This window comes from Enhydra lutris, unplaced genomic scaffold (genome assembly GCF_002288905.1).
Source record: "Enhydra lutris kenyoni isolate GAN:26980312 unplaced genomic scaffold, ASM228890v2 scaffoldscaffold21, whole genome shotgun sequence".
Classification (NCBI taxonomy): Eukaryota; Metazoa; Chordata; class Mammalia; order Carnivora; family Mustelidae; genus Enhydra; species Enhydra lutris.
Genome location: NW_019154105.1, coordinates 4,452,058 through 4,464,906, shown reverse-complemented (window position 1 = coordinate 4,464,906; position 12,849 = coordinate 4,452,058). Strand labels below are relative to the sequence as shown.

The window sequence follows — 12,849 nt, the reverse complement described above, 5'->3', positions numbered from 1 at the left end:
ATTTGCTTATCTTTCATGACATGACTTTGTAGAAAGAGAAAGGAAAAGTTCATGCTTTCCTCTGTGGGGTTTTTTATTGTAGGAACTGAAAGACGACTTGAAGGGCGATCTCTCCGGCCACTTGAGGCAGCTCATGGTGGCCCTCGTGACTCCTCCGGCTGTGTTTGATGCAAAGCAGCTGAAGAAATCCATGAAGGTATGAGCCCAGTATGAGCCGTTTCTGCCCGAGATTTGACTGTGTCATCAAGAACAGTGACTTCCATCCAGTGCGCACGTGAGAGATGGGTATAAACAGAATAAATCTGGGTGTCGTTTTGATGCTGTCCAAGTGGAAGAACAGTCCCGAAGCGGGGAAGGGTTGCGGAACCTTGAACCCACGTGTTCCTGGGCTGAAAGGATATCGTCATATCCTAATTTCATTTCCATGGTTTTTCACCCACAGAGTCAAATTCTCCACTTTGTTGTCATTGAGAGTTAATGGCGCCATCATCAACCCCATTGCTTAGGTCAGAAACCAGGATTATCTTTGATCCCTTGCATTCCCTCACGCTTCATAGCTCCCAGAATCTGTCAGCAAGTCCGTTTGCTCTGTCCCCAAATCTGTCTGCGAGTCTGTCTGTGCAAATGTGTGCATGTCTCTCAGAACCCGCCGCTACCATTCCTGCTCCACCACCAACATCTCCTGACTGGCCCCTATCGGCACCTTCCTTGCCAGTCCCTTGCGTCTGCTTTTGCCCACCTGGAATCCACTCACGACAAAAGAGCCAAAACTATGTTTATAGAGTTATTTTTCGAGTTATGCTCTTCAGTTATGCTCTTCATAACCACATCTCCAGTGGTCTTGAAAACTTCAAGTCCAAGCTTCTTACCATGACCTTCATCACCCATCACAGTCTGACTCCCGCCTGGCTCCGTGAATTTTTAAAAATTCTGTCTGTGTCAGGCAGGGTTTCCCAGAGAAGCTGAAGCAGCAGGCGGGGACTTACGTGGTGAGATTTACTGCGAGGGGTGGGTTACATAATTAAGGATCTGACGAGGCAAACCCAGAGTCTGTAGGGGGGCTACTGGGAAGGGGGGGGGCGGGAACTCGTAGCAAAGCGGGAGCTGCGGCCCACAGGTGGGATTTCTTCTTCAGAGAAGCCTCAGCGGGGGTCTCGAGGCCTTTAACTGACCAAACCAGGTCCACCTAAGCTATCTAAGGTGATCTCCCTTGCTTAAAGACTGTAGTGACGTCCACAAAATACCTTCCCAGCAGTACCCAGGTTTGAGTGTGAGTAACCGAGGACTGTAGCCCGGCCAAGTCGATGAGGTTCCATAAAACGGCCCACCACACCCTCTCCTCCCCTCCCCCCGACTCAGTGCGTGGCTACACTGGCCTCTTCTCTGCTGCTTGAACATTCTAAGCTTATTCCCACCTTCAGGTCCTTATACGTGATGGTTTTTCCATTTGGAATGTTTTCCCTCCATGTATTTTCTATCAATTCACTCAGTTTTATATTCTTAATTATACCTATTACCATCTAAACTTACCCCGGGGGGGTGTGTATTTGTTATCTGTTTGTCCAGTTAAGAGGCAAAACTCCTTCATGACAGGGACGCTCATCAGTCTTGGTCGTATCTTCGGTTCCAAGAGGAAAACCTGAAATGAAGTAGGTTGACAAGTGTTGATGGGAAGGAAGGAGTCTAGGTCCGAGGCCTGAGCTGTCTTCTACCTCCTTATCTGAGACGGGAGAGACTTTCTCTTCCGTGGAGGAGGCATGAGCCCCCAAGAAGGCAAGACCCAGTGAGACGCACGAGAGATTTCCTGGGGGAGGCTTACGAGGGATAGAAAGGAGACAGAGCAGGGTAGGTCCGGTGAATTGGGTGAAGCTCATGGCAGTTTGGGTCCGTCACACGTGGAAGGAGGGAGGGAGGGAAGTCGGCTCAGATGGAACGAGCTTCCGTCTCCAGGCAGCTCTGGGAAGGCTGTGGCAGGACAGTAGGGAGCTCCTGAACTCCTGCCCTTTCGAGAAGTCCTGCCCTGGGCAGAAACGGCCCAGCTCCAGGACGCCCTCTCCATCAGGTCACTTGCTGAGAGCAGCGTGGAGGGAACGCAACCTCTTTGTCAGCTGCATGGCGGATCTGAAGCTCGGGCGACTGGGGCTACCCACGGGATTTGCAGCAGATTCTCCGAGCAGTGCATTTCCCCGGCCGCCCCATGGGGGACAGCTTAGCTGGTGGCATAATGAGGATTTGATTCACCAACAAGGATTAGGAAAATCTTCCTTTTGTGCAAAAGAAATCCAAAGCAGGCAGTGCGGTTCTGGGTGTCACGGCACAGCCCTTGTCAGGGACTCTGGTTCCTTCAGTCTTCGGGCTTTACCATCTCCGGCCTGTCCATTCCGCTTGTTGGCTCAGGATGGGGCCCCAGCACCCAGGCGTCGCATCTTTATCCCGTCAGGCAAAAAGACGGTCACGAGACCAAGGAGGGTTCATGTCCTCTCCTTGCGGGCTCTCGGAAACCGTACGTGGTACTTTATATGTGTTCTATGGGTCGTAATTTATTACGTGAAGAAACTTAGTTCCAAGGCAAGCTGAGTAATAGAGTATCTATTTGGGTAGCTGTGTGCTCAGTTAGAAATCGAAGGTTCTATTACTAAGGCAAGGGAGGTACAAGACATGAGGTCTGTTCAGTTTTGCTGGGAACCTAACACTGATCTAAAAACTAGTCTGTCTTTAAGTTAATTAGTTAGTTAATTTAAAAGGAGAGATGCTGAGGGCAACTTGGAACCTCTGCCCCAAAGGGACAGAATTCAGCTTCAGGTCATAAGCCACACGGACCTTATTTGATCAAGTCCTAGTGGAAAAGGCCTTTCTTGGAGTCACTGCGTGCTCAGTGACCTCAGTATAAACCAAGACTCAGGGTAACTGGTCTCCAAACCAACTAGGCCCATGACGTACATTATGAAGCCTTAAAAAAATCTTCCTGGATGAAGATGATTCCTGCTGACTAGCGCGTTAGCAGAAGGATGAACTCATTCGAGAGAACCGCAGGGCCCTCTCTGGACACGATGGCGTGGTTGGTAACTCACTTCTGATCTTGAATGATGCAGGCTTTTCCCTTTACACCATTTCTTCCCACAGTTCTTCAGTTGATTTTTACACTAGAGTGGGAAATTTTCTTGAACATTTTGATGTCAGTTTAGATGATCTGTCTTATTTTCATACTAAAATATATGAAAAAACAAGAAAACTGCTTTAGAGCAATATACCACCTTATGCTGATTTACGAAAATGTCTTTTTGTGCGCATAAAAGAAGATATTAAGCCTGAAATGCATGACATTAAGCTTTTCAAGTATTCTAAACATAGATTTCCTTTTCCTTTTCAGGGCGCTGGCACCAGTGAGCATGCATTGATTGAAATCCTCACCACCAGACCGAGCAGGCAGATGAAGGAGGTCTCGCGAGCCTACTACACAGGTGCGCATACGACCTGCTTATTTGACCACGGTCTGCACACCTAGGAGCCCATGCGGCTCTCCCCAGAAACCCACCAAGCTCTCCCTCACAAGGCATTTTGGGCAGGCAAAGTGTAAAACGGAGGATACCCTCCAGAACGGGCAAGGTTTGTGGCTCTTCAGAGAATATGGGAATAAGATCTGAGCTAGAAACAGCAGCATCCCTGTGGCGTTGACACTTCCCACTTAACGCATTTCGGCTCTAGTGGATTTTGCTCTCAGCAGACACTGCTTCATTGAATCAATTATTTTCACCAGAAAATAGTTGCCAGAGATTCAAATCATTCTATATTAATAGTAGATGTTAAAAACCACTGAGATTGGCCTCGTGATTTGGGGCATGACACATGAGATGGACCGTTGAGAGAATGTGTTGAGCACGTGGATTCCGTAAAATTAGCTCCCGTCCTCGTAGTGTGCTCGCTGTGTGAAAAGGAGAAAGCGCCTGCAGTGTGATTCTGGCGCTGAACCCCAGGGGTAGGCTGGCGGCGTAGGTTGCAGCACAGTCCCCAGAGGACGACCCTCGCTGCAGACTCGGCCCTAGCTCAGCAGCCCCAGGCCATGAGCCCTTCTGCCGGAAGAGCTGCGAGGTCAGGGCTTCTCACCGCTCCCTCAGGGTCAAGAGCTCACTAGCATGGCTCACGGAACTCGAGAAAACACTACACAGTTGACCCGTGAACCGTAGGAGGGTTAGGGGCGCTGACCCCCTGTACAGTTCAAAGTACATGTATAACTTTTTTTTAACGATTTGATTTATTTATTTGTCAGAGAGAGAGCACAAGCAGGGGGAGCAGCAGGCAGAGGGGAAGCAGGCTCCCTACTGGGAAGGAAGCCCAAAGCAGGACTCTATCCCAGGACCCTGGGATCGTGACCTGAGCCAAAGGCAGCCGCTTAACTGACTGAACCACCCAGGCGCCCCTCAAAATATATTTATAACTTTTGACCCTCCAATAGCTTAAGTACTAATGGCCTACTGTCGACTGGAAGCTTTACTGGTAACAGAAACAGTGGATTAACACAGAATTTGTATCTTGGATGTGTTACATACTATGTTCTCACAATAAACTAAGCTAGAGATAAAAAGAAGTTTCTAAGAAAATCAAAAAAGAAAATACATTTATGAAATTGTGCCCCATTTATTGAAAAAACCCATGTATACGTGGACTGTGCAGCTCCCACCCCTGTTGTTCAAGGGTCAGCTGTACTTACAATTACTGTTTTACTGTAAAGAACAGAAATCAGGACCAGTCACATGAGGATGCGTAGCGGAGAGGTCTGCGAGGGTCCCAAATGCAGAGCTCCCTGGTCCTCGGGCTGTGTCTCCTTCCCAGCGCATCGACACATAGTTACCAACCGGGAGAACTCGTTGACCTTTGGTATCGTTTTTATCAAGGTTTCATTGCACTGGCATGACTGACGGCATCACTGGCCACAGGACTGTGCTCCGTCTCCAGCCCCTTCCTTTCCCTGCAGGTTAGGCTGATTCCCTGTGGCTCAGAGCCCCAACCCTTCTAATGACAGGGTTGGTCCTTCTGGGGGCACCAGCCGCCACCCCGAGTCATCTTGCTGGCGTAAACTCAGGTGTGGTTCACAGGACCTGCCACAAATAGCAAAGACATTCCTATTACTGGGGAAATTTGAAGGATTTAGAGGCTGCTTCCCAGGAACCACGGCAAAGACCAGTCTGAATTCTGTACTGTGCACCAGCCGCCTGGAACCCTCTCCGAGAACCGGGGGAGCACAGTTTCTATGTCAGTGTGTCAGGGAGCTTCTGCAGTAGGAGAGGTCCCGAGAAGGGATCTGCTGCCTCCCAGCTCGGTGTCAGATCCGTTACTTTGAGAAACTCTCCCTAGAAGGTAAATACCTTCGCTCACCTCAGTGATAGGTAAGTGACTCTTTCAGCCGTCGCTCATCAAGGCTCCGTGATAACCGCATTTAACACGGAATTGTTTCCACACCTTTTGGAGGACTGAAAAAGCTACAGGGGAACAAGGGGATAGCGGGAGATTTTAGCAAACCCCAGGGCGAGGACAACAAAGGGAAAAGAGATTGGAGGTTTCGGAAACTGGAAGCTCAGAGGAGGGGCACCACCTGCCAGTGTTGGAGCCTCGGGGGCTCGGAGGAGAGGTTTAAGGAACTGGAGTTCAGATCTCTGCAAAAGGGCTGCCCGGAGCTGGAGCAGATCCCTCCCCGGGGCTAAGGGACCTGTTCTGGGGACCCCGAGCGGCTGCCGCTGTCAGGATGAAAGGACCTCGCTGGTTTGCGCTGACAGGGACAGCCAACAGCCAGCCCGCTCTTCTCCTCTGCCTTCCAGTCTCCCTCGACCCCCCGCCCCCAACCCCATCCCCAGGGGTGGGCCGGACGGGGAGTTGGGACAAGGGAGAGGGGACAGGAGAGAGGTGTGATTTGCTGCGTCCCCACCCCAGCTCCGAAGCAGGGTGGAGAAGGCTGGCTTTGGAGCAGATGAGATCATTGCTTAGTAACAGCCACAGATGGGCACAGTGTAGGTGTTTAAAACATGTGGTTCTCTCGATTCAACTAGACTCGCACATACAGGAATCGTGGGCGCCGGGGGCTCTATCCCAAGGTGCCTGGTTACTTCCTCGCACATTCTTGGAAGACTCACCGCTCCTTGAATGAACCCGGCCCTCGACGGCTTTCCACGGCCCTGCATCTGCACCAGCCACCCAGACGGAAGCTCTGCGAAGCCAGGAGCTTTGCTTTTGTTCACTGCTGTGGCTGCGGTGCCCAGAGCAGTCGGGATGAGTCCCGACGGGCACCAGACTGATATCCCCAAGACGGCAGTGACCATCTTAAGAGCCAAGTGAAGGGTCTAGCATTGCGGACTGTCGTTTTGCCAGTGTGACCCACGATCACAGTTGAGAGTCATGGGGGCGTCGGTGCCCACAGGAGGTAGGGCCTCTAGGCGCTGAGGAGCGGCCCAGGGTAGCTTGATGAGCGGAGATCAGTGATGCGGAAGGAGGGAAAGAAGGAAACGGGCCCAGTCACGGGCAGCCAAGCTCTCAGAGACTCTGGGCACGGTGGAACCTGGGACTCCGCTCCTGTGGCCTCTCGGTGTCAGGCTCCCGTGGCTCGGCGGGCTGGAGCTCCTGTCACAGGGACTCCTTCTGCTTCACCGTTGTTGACCACATCAGGCAACCCCCCTCACCCCATGGCATCCGTCTCCTCCGCCTTCCATGTGCCCCCACGGTTTGCGGCCATCCGGGCTCCTCTTTGGTCCCTTATTCCTTGGGGTGTTTTCTCCTGCGTCGCTGTCTCTGTCTGTTTCCGGTGCGGCTCACTCCCCACGAGGAGAGTCGCTGAGCTCGGGACGGCGCCACCGACCAGCGCTGTTCTGGGGAACGTCCTCCTGGCGCTCACCGGCTCGGCCGCCGGCCCCCGGGGTCAGACGCCAGCCCCGCGGCGGTCGGGGACAGCGAGGGTGGTGTCACCACGGAAAGGGAAGCGGCGGCCCCGCGTGCACGGTCCGTCAACGTCGGCCGCCATCGCGGCTCCGGGAAAGGAGCAGGTGCCTCGTGTCACGTGTCCTCTACAGTGACACGGTAGAGTCTAAACAGAGCTGGATCTGAACTTTCTCTAGTATTTAAGACTGTTTTTTCTAATTAGTATGAAGGATAGACAAAACAATATCATAACTGTTAGGTAAGACGATGCCTCTTAAGGATTATTAGTATTTAGATAAATAATTTGCACTCATAATGGATTTTGCTTATTTGAGTTGCTTTAAAAAATTATAGACTTTGTTTAAAAAAAGACTAAAATCACGCTAGAAGAGTTCCTATTTTCACACAGTTCTTGCTATTAGATAATCTCATATCCCCTCTGTAAGCATCTCTTGTTGATTTAAAAGCGCAGAAACATTTGTAGGACCACAGAGTTCTCCAGAAGGATGCAGGCAGAGGTCGAATAGTCACATGACGTCAGCACATCCAGGTACAGAGCAGCTGCCTGTGAGTCACCAGTTCATGGATGGAGCAGAAAATGGATTTAAAATCAGTAGACGTGGGATGCCTGGGTGGCTCAGTGGGTTAAGTGACTGCCTTCAGCTCAGGTCATGATCCTGGAGTCCTGGGACAGAGCCCTGCATCAGGTTCCCTGCTTGGCAGGGAGTCTGCTTCTCCCTCTGACCCTCCCCCTCCTCATGCTCTCTCTCTCTCAAATAAATAAATAAAATATTTAAAAAATAAAAATAATAAAAATAAAATCAGTAGACGTTGCACAGCGCAGGCTCTGCAAGAAGAGCCACCACTGGTCAGCCCCCAAATATGTGAACACAACAATTGGCGTTTGTCACGGGAAACAGCACCTTTTCAGGTAGCTTTCTCACTTTTGAGAGGTATCGCAGAATACAATCTATCATATACATCACAGTTAAGGTTAGGTTTGATAAAACAGACAGTGGCTCGGGTGACATAAAAATGTCCTTCTCCCACACGTAGAAGACATCGGAGACAGGCAGTTCCAGGACTGGTATGGAAACTCCTCAACATCTTCAGGAACCCAGGCCCCTTCTTGCTTCTGCCCATGCTGTCGCTAAGATGTAGTCCTCCTCATGGTCCCACTGTGGTTGCCTGGGCTCCAGGCATCAGTCTACACACCACGCAGGAGGATGGAGGAAGGCACGGGCCACCTTAAGGAGATTTCCCAGTGATGTCACATAGGTTTGCCTCCATTTCATTACCAAGAACTCATCGGGGAGCTGTGCCTATGGTACTAAACTAAGAGGCAGGCCGAGAGCGCGGTCTTTAGGTTGTGGGATGCACATCTTGCTTAAGGACCGTGATCTGTTACGGTGGAAGAATGAAACGGTGATCAGAAGACAAACCAGCGCCTTGCCACCCCACCCCTCCCCGTCGCTTTTTCATGGCAATTCTTTCTGTTCTTCTGTATCTGCCACAGCACACACTATGTAATAGTTACGAGAAGAGAGTATCCCTATCAGAAGAGCACCAGGAAGTTAGAAAAAAGAGGCGGATTTATTTTCTCACCTACTCCTTCCTTGCCAGTGTTGACATTTAAGCTTTTCTCTGTTTTGTAATAATGTTTTTCCAGTTTTTCAAGACCTGCTGTATTCTTATTTGGTTTCAGTATATAAGAAGAGTCTCGGAGACGACATTAGTTCTGAAACCTCTGGTGATTTCCGGAAAGCTCTGTTGACTTTGGCAGATGTAAGTTTTTGTTTTCTATTGCTTAGCCACCCGGTAAGCTGCGTGCTCAATAATCATTTTTAGGGGGTTTAAAAATAACCAAATGGAGACAAGGAGGCTGCAGTTTTCCTCGTGAAATAATTTGTTCATTTTACATTTTCATTCCTGGACTCCAAAGAGTATATTTTTCTCTTGTCGGCATTTAAATTAAGTCAGAAGCTTGATACAGAAAAATTATCTTCAGAGATGGGTATGTCAGTCCCCAGATTAAAAAAAAAAAAAAAGCTTGCACAAATAAAAACAAACAGAAAAACGATTTGCTGCAAATTTCTCTCTGCCCCTTTGGAAGAGTTGCTAAACCGTTGGTCAGTGTAGGACCAGATGAGGCCACACCTGGCTCTCTCTTCCATGGAGGTTCAGGACTTCATAGTACAGGTGGCAAGGTCAAGCGTGAGGTGCCACCACCGGTGTGTGTGAGGGAGGAAGTGATCTCAGCCCTATCCCGCTGGCCTCTTTCAGCCGATGTACACAGCTCCAGGTGTGTGAGAAAATCCCGACACTGGCCTCAGCCTGGGCTGGAAGCAGTAGTTGTCCCAGTGAGCCACGATCCCGCAGGAAATAATGTGTCCTTGTGATGGTTGCAGTTACTTCAAATGGTGACAACTTTAAAGATGGGGCCTTCAAGCCCAAATCTGTGAGGCGTTGCTGCGAACATATGCTCCCCGAGGTCTCTGAGCATGATGGCACACCCATTTGCACACACGCACGAGCACACAACAGCCAGAAGGCAGTGAGCAGTACGGCTTCAGGGCACGTGTTCCGAGTCCAAAAAACTGGGATTCCCAGGCTTCTGCTCTGCCTGTAGCTTTATTTGGACAAGCTACGTTCTGCCATAAAAACTTTGTTTTCGGGGCGCCTGGGTGGCTCAGTGGGTTAAAGCCTCTGCCTTCGGTTCAGGTCATGATCCCTGGGAGCTGGGATCGAGCCCCGCATCGGGCTCTCTGCTCAGCCGGGAGCCTGCTTCCTCCTCTCTCTCTGCCTGCCTCTCTGCCTACTTGTGATCTCTGTCAAATACATAAATAAAATCTTAAAAAAAAAAAAACCACAACTTTGTTTTCACATCTGTAAAATTAAAACAATAATGAGAGAGCGGGTGTGCAGTACTTAGCAAAAAAACCACGATGGTTCGTAGCAGAACCAATGAGACGCGGCACCCTTCTCACCCGAGCGGAGCGCACGACGAACCAGAATGAGAAGGCCATCTAGCCACAGAGGAGCAACAGCCCTGGGGTAGAAAATCAGAGAAATCATATGGAAATAAGACAGGCATCCAGGACCTAATGTTTAAAAGTGGGAATGAACACACTTTAAAAATATTATAGCCAAACACAAATCACGTAAAATTTTCAAAATGATTCAGGCAATCCCCCCTTTCCTCTCTCCTGTCTCTGTAACGTGCTGTGTGTCTTTGCACGGAACACACTCACACTTCGCCGCAGAGCCCTCAGCATGAGAGCTGGTGGCAAGCGTCGAGGGTTTTGTGTTTTAATAGACCTTATTTTTAAGAGCGACAAAATCTGTTTAGGTTTCCAGAAAGCTGGGGCAGCAAGTACAGAGGAGCTCCCGTACGCCCCTCCCAGGGACCCTGTTGGAACATCTTGCATCAGTGCGGTGTGTTGTAGTTGGCGAGCGAACGCTGATACATGGTGACTAACCAGAGTCCCCGGGCTACGTCAGGTGTCACATGTGGGTTTGCACGAATGTATAACGTCACGTATCCAGCATTACAGTGTCGCACAGCATGGTGTCACTGCCCTAAAATCCCTTCTCCCTTCTTCATGCTCTCTTCCTCCCTTCACATCCCTGCAGTCACTAAGCTTTCTGCCGTCTCTATTGTTTCAGCTTTTCTAGAACATCCCATGGCGGGAGCCGTACGGCACGCTGCCTCTTCAGACTGGCTTCTTACATTTGTTGATATGCCATGTGTCTCTCCAGACTTGGTGGCTCTTTTCCTGTTAATCACTGAATCCTATCCCATTGTATGGGTGTACGACTGTGCATGTCACCCGTTGAAGGGCATCTTGGTTTCTAGCAAGTTTTGGCGATGAGGGATAAAAGCCTCTGCTAACATTCTAGTACAGGTTTTGCGTGGACTCAAGTTTTCAGCTCACGTGGGTGAATGTCAAGGAGCACCATTGCTGGGTTATGGGTAAAGTGTGGTGGGTTTTGTAAGAAGTGACCAAGCTCTCTTCCAAAGTGGCTTTACCGATTTGCATTCCTGCCGCCAAAGAATGGCAGTTCCCATTGTCCCAGATCCTTGGCCGTATTTAGTGTTGTCAGGGTTTGGGATTTTAGCCATTCTAATAGGCATGTAGTGGTATTCTCTCGTTTCATTTTTTTTTTTTTCTTTTTAATTTTCAGTTCCCTAATGACATAGGACATTGAGCATCTTTTCGTGTACTTTCTGAATCCGTGTGGATCTTTTGCCTATTTTTAATTAGGTTTTCTTTGCTTTAAGTGAGTATGAGAAGCTCTTTATATATTTTCGATATAAGTGTGGTATTAGATATGTGTTTGCAAATATTTTTTCTCATTCTGTGGCTTATCTTTTCATCCCTTTAAGATCTTTGAGTTTTCAGAGGAAGAGACTGAGGCTCAGAAAATTGTGTGATTGGTACAAATCCCAGGGCTAGTGAGCCGCAGAGCGAGAACAGGAGCTGAGCGCCTGACTCCTCTGTGGGGTGTGGCCTCCCCTGGAGAAAAGCCTCTAAAACGTCCTCCTGACCAGAATACTGAGGGTTAGACTCTCCCGTCTTTAAAAGGGTTGTCTTCGTTTTCATCTTCCCCGTGCAGGGCAGAAGAGATGAAAGTCTGAAAGTGGACGAGCTGCTGGCCAAGAAAGACGCCCAGGTCAGTAGTAGAGCGAAGGCGACATCTCCTGTAACCGTTTCCCCCCTCGACCGCCCTTTCGTTCACGTGGCACCGACGGAGGCCGTCCTCTCCTGTCCCATCTGGAGGAGAAGCCTGAAGGCTGGGCATCGCCCACCCCTAGCTCCCCCCCATCCCCCACCCCCAGTGCTGGTTCTTCTTCTTCTGGCTCCAGCCTCCCCGACTCTCAGATCCTAGTCCACTAACAGTGAGAGGCTCGGGTAAGAGAGTATCTCCCTGACCTCGACAACCCAGTAAACCACCCGCTCTTCTCATTCCACCAACCCCCTGCCAGGAGAGAGAGAGAGAATGAGAGGGAGAGTGTGTCCGTAATAACGTTCTAAGTCTTCTTGTCTGAGAGAGAGAGAGAATGAGAGGGAGAGTGTGTCCGTAATAACGTTCTAAGTCTTCTTGTCTGAGAAAGAGAGAGAATGAGAGGGAGAGTGTGTCCATAATACCATGCTAAGTCTTCCTTCTCATCCAATAGATTCTCTATAATGCTGGGGAGAACCGATGGGGCACAGATGAAGACAAATTCACCGAGATCCTGTGTTTAAGGAGTTTTCCTCAACTGAAACTGAGTACGTGCTCACATGACAACCCTTTTTTGCTTTGTGTTGTATTTGCAAATGTTTTGAGGTTTAATATACAAAATTCTGAGAAGTGAAGTTAAAAATTGCAAAGGCTCTTCTATGTGTATATATATAAGCAATTCAGGAGAAAACATGGGAGCTGTGTTCCAACTCAAGGGAGAACTGACCCAACTCTTATCTTTCCTGGAGGCTGAGTACAGTAGCCAGAGACTGACCCGTAACAGGTGGGAGGGGGCAGCAGGGAGAAGGAAAGGGAGCCCTCTGGGGTGAGCGCGGAGAGGAAGAGTCCGGTGGTATGGAGGAGCCTGAAGCAGGGCTTCCAACACATCTTTTCCCTAGTGAGCCACTTTCCAGAAATAACAGGCACAGCGGGTGTCCGTTAAAGTATTAATAAGGATGTGACAGTAAATGGGGGAAAGGCGGCATAGTTCTTTCGGTCAGACCAACTGTTCCATGAGACTGCTAAGGAGCCACCTCCTCCGTCGTGTATCTCCCTGAACCTTCTGGAAGCAAGAGCACCCAGAAGCCCAGAACTCCATCGGCCATGAGCGTCCCACTGTGGCTTCCAGGCACAGTCGAGAGCAACCACAGCACATGACTAGGCTTATGCTGAGTCCATGGAAAAATGAGGAGACACAAGGTTATTACCATGACTTTTTAG

At 49.7% G+C, this 12,849-nt stretch overlaps 1 protein-coding gene across 1 annotated transcript in view; it reads left to right on the top strand.

The window, feature by feature from the left end:
* The window catches only part of LOC111149051 (annexin A3), a 49,552-nt gene that overhangs the window by 25,930 nt on the left and 10,773 nt on the right, over positions 1–12,849 (top strand). The window contains exons 5-9 of the mRNA XM_022505952.1: positions 83–196; positions 3,371–3,461; positions 8,609–8,688; positions 11,521–11,577; positions 12,083–12,176. Of these exons, the coding sequence (XP_022361660.1) occupies positions 83–196; positions 3,371–3,461; positions 8,609–8,688; positions 11,521–11,577; positions 12,083–12,176 (436 nt within the window). The remainder of the gene's footprint in view (positions 1–82; positions 197–3,370; positions 3,462–8,608; positions 8,689–11,520; positions 11,578–12,082; positions 12,177–12,849) is intronic.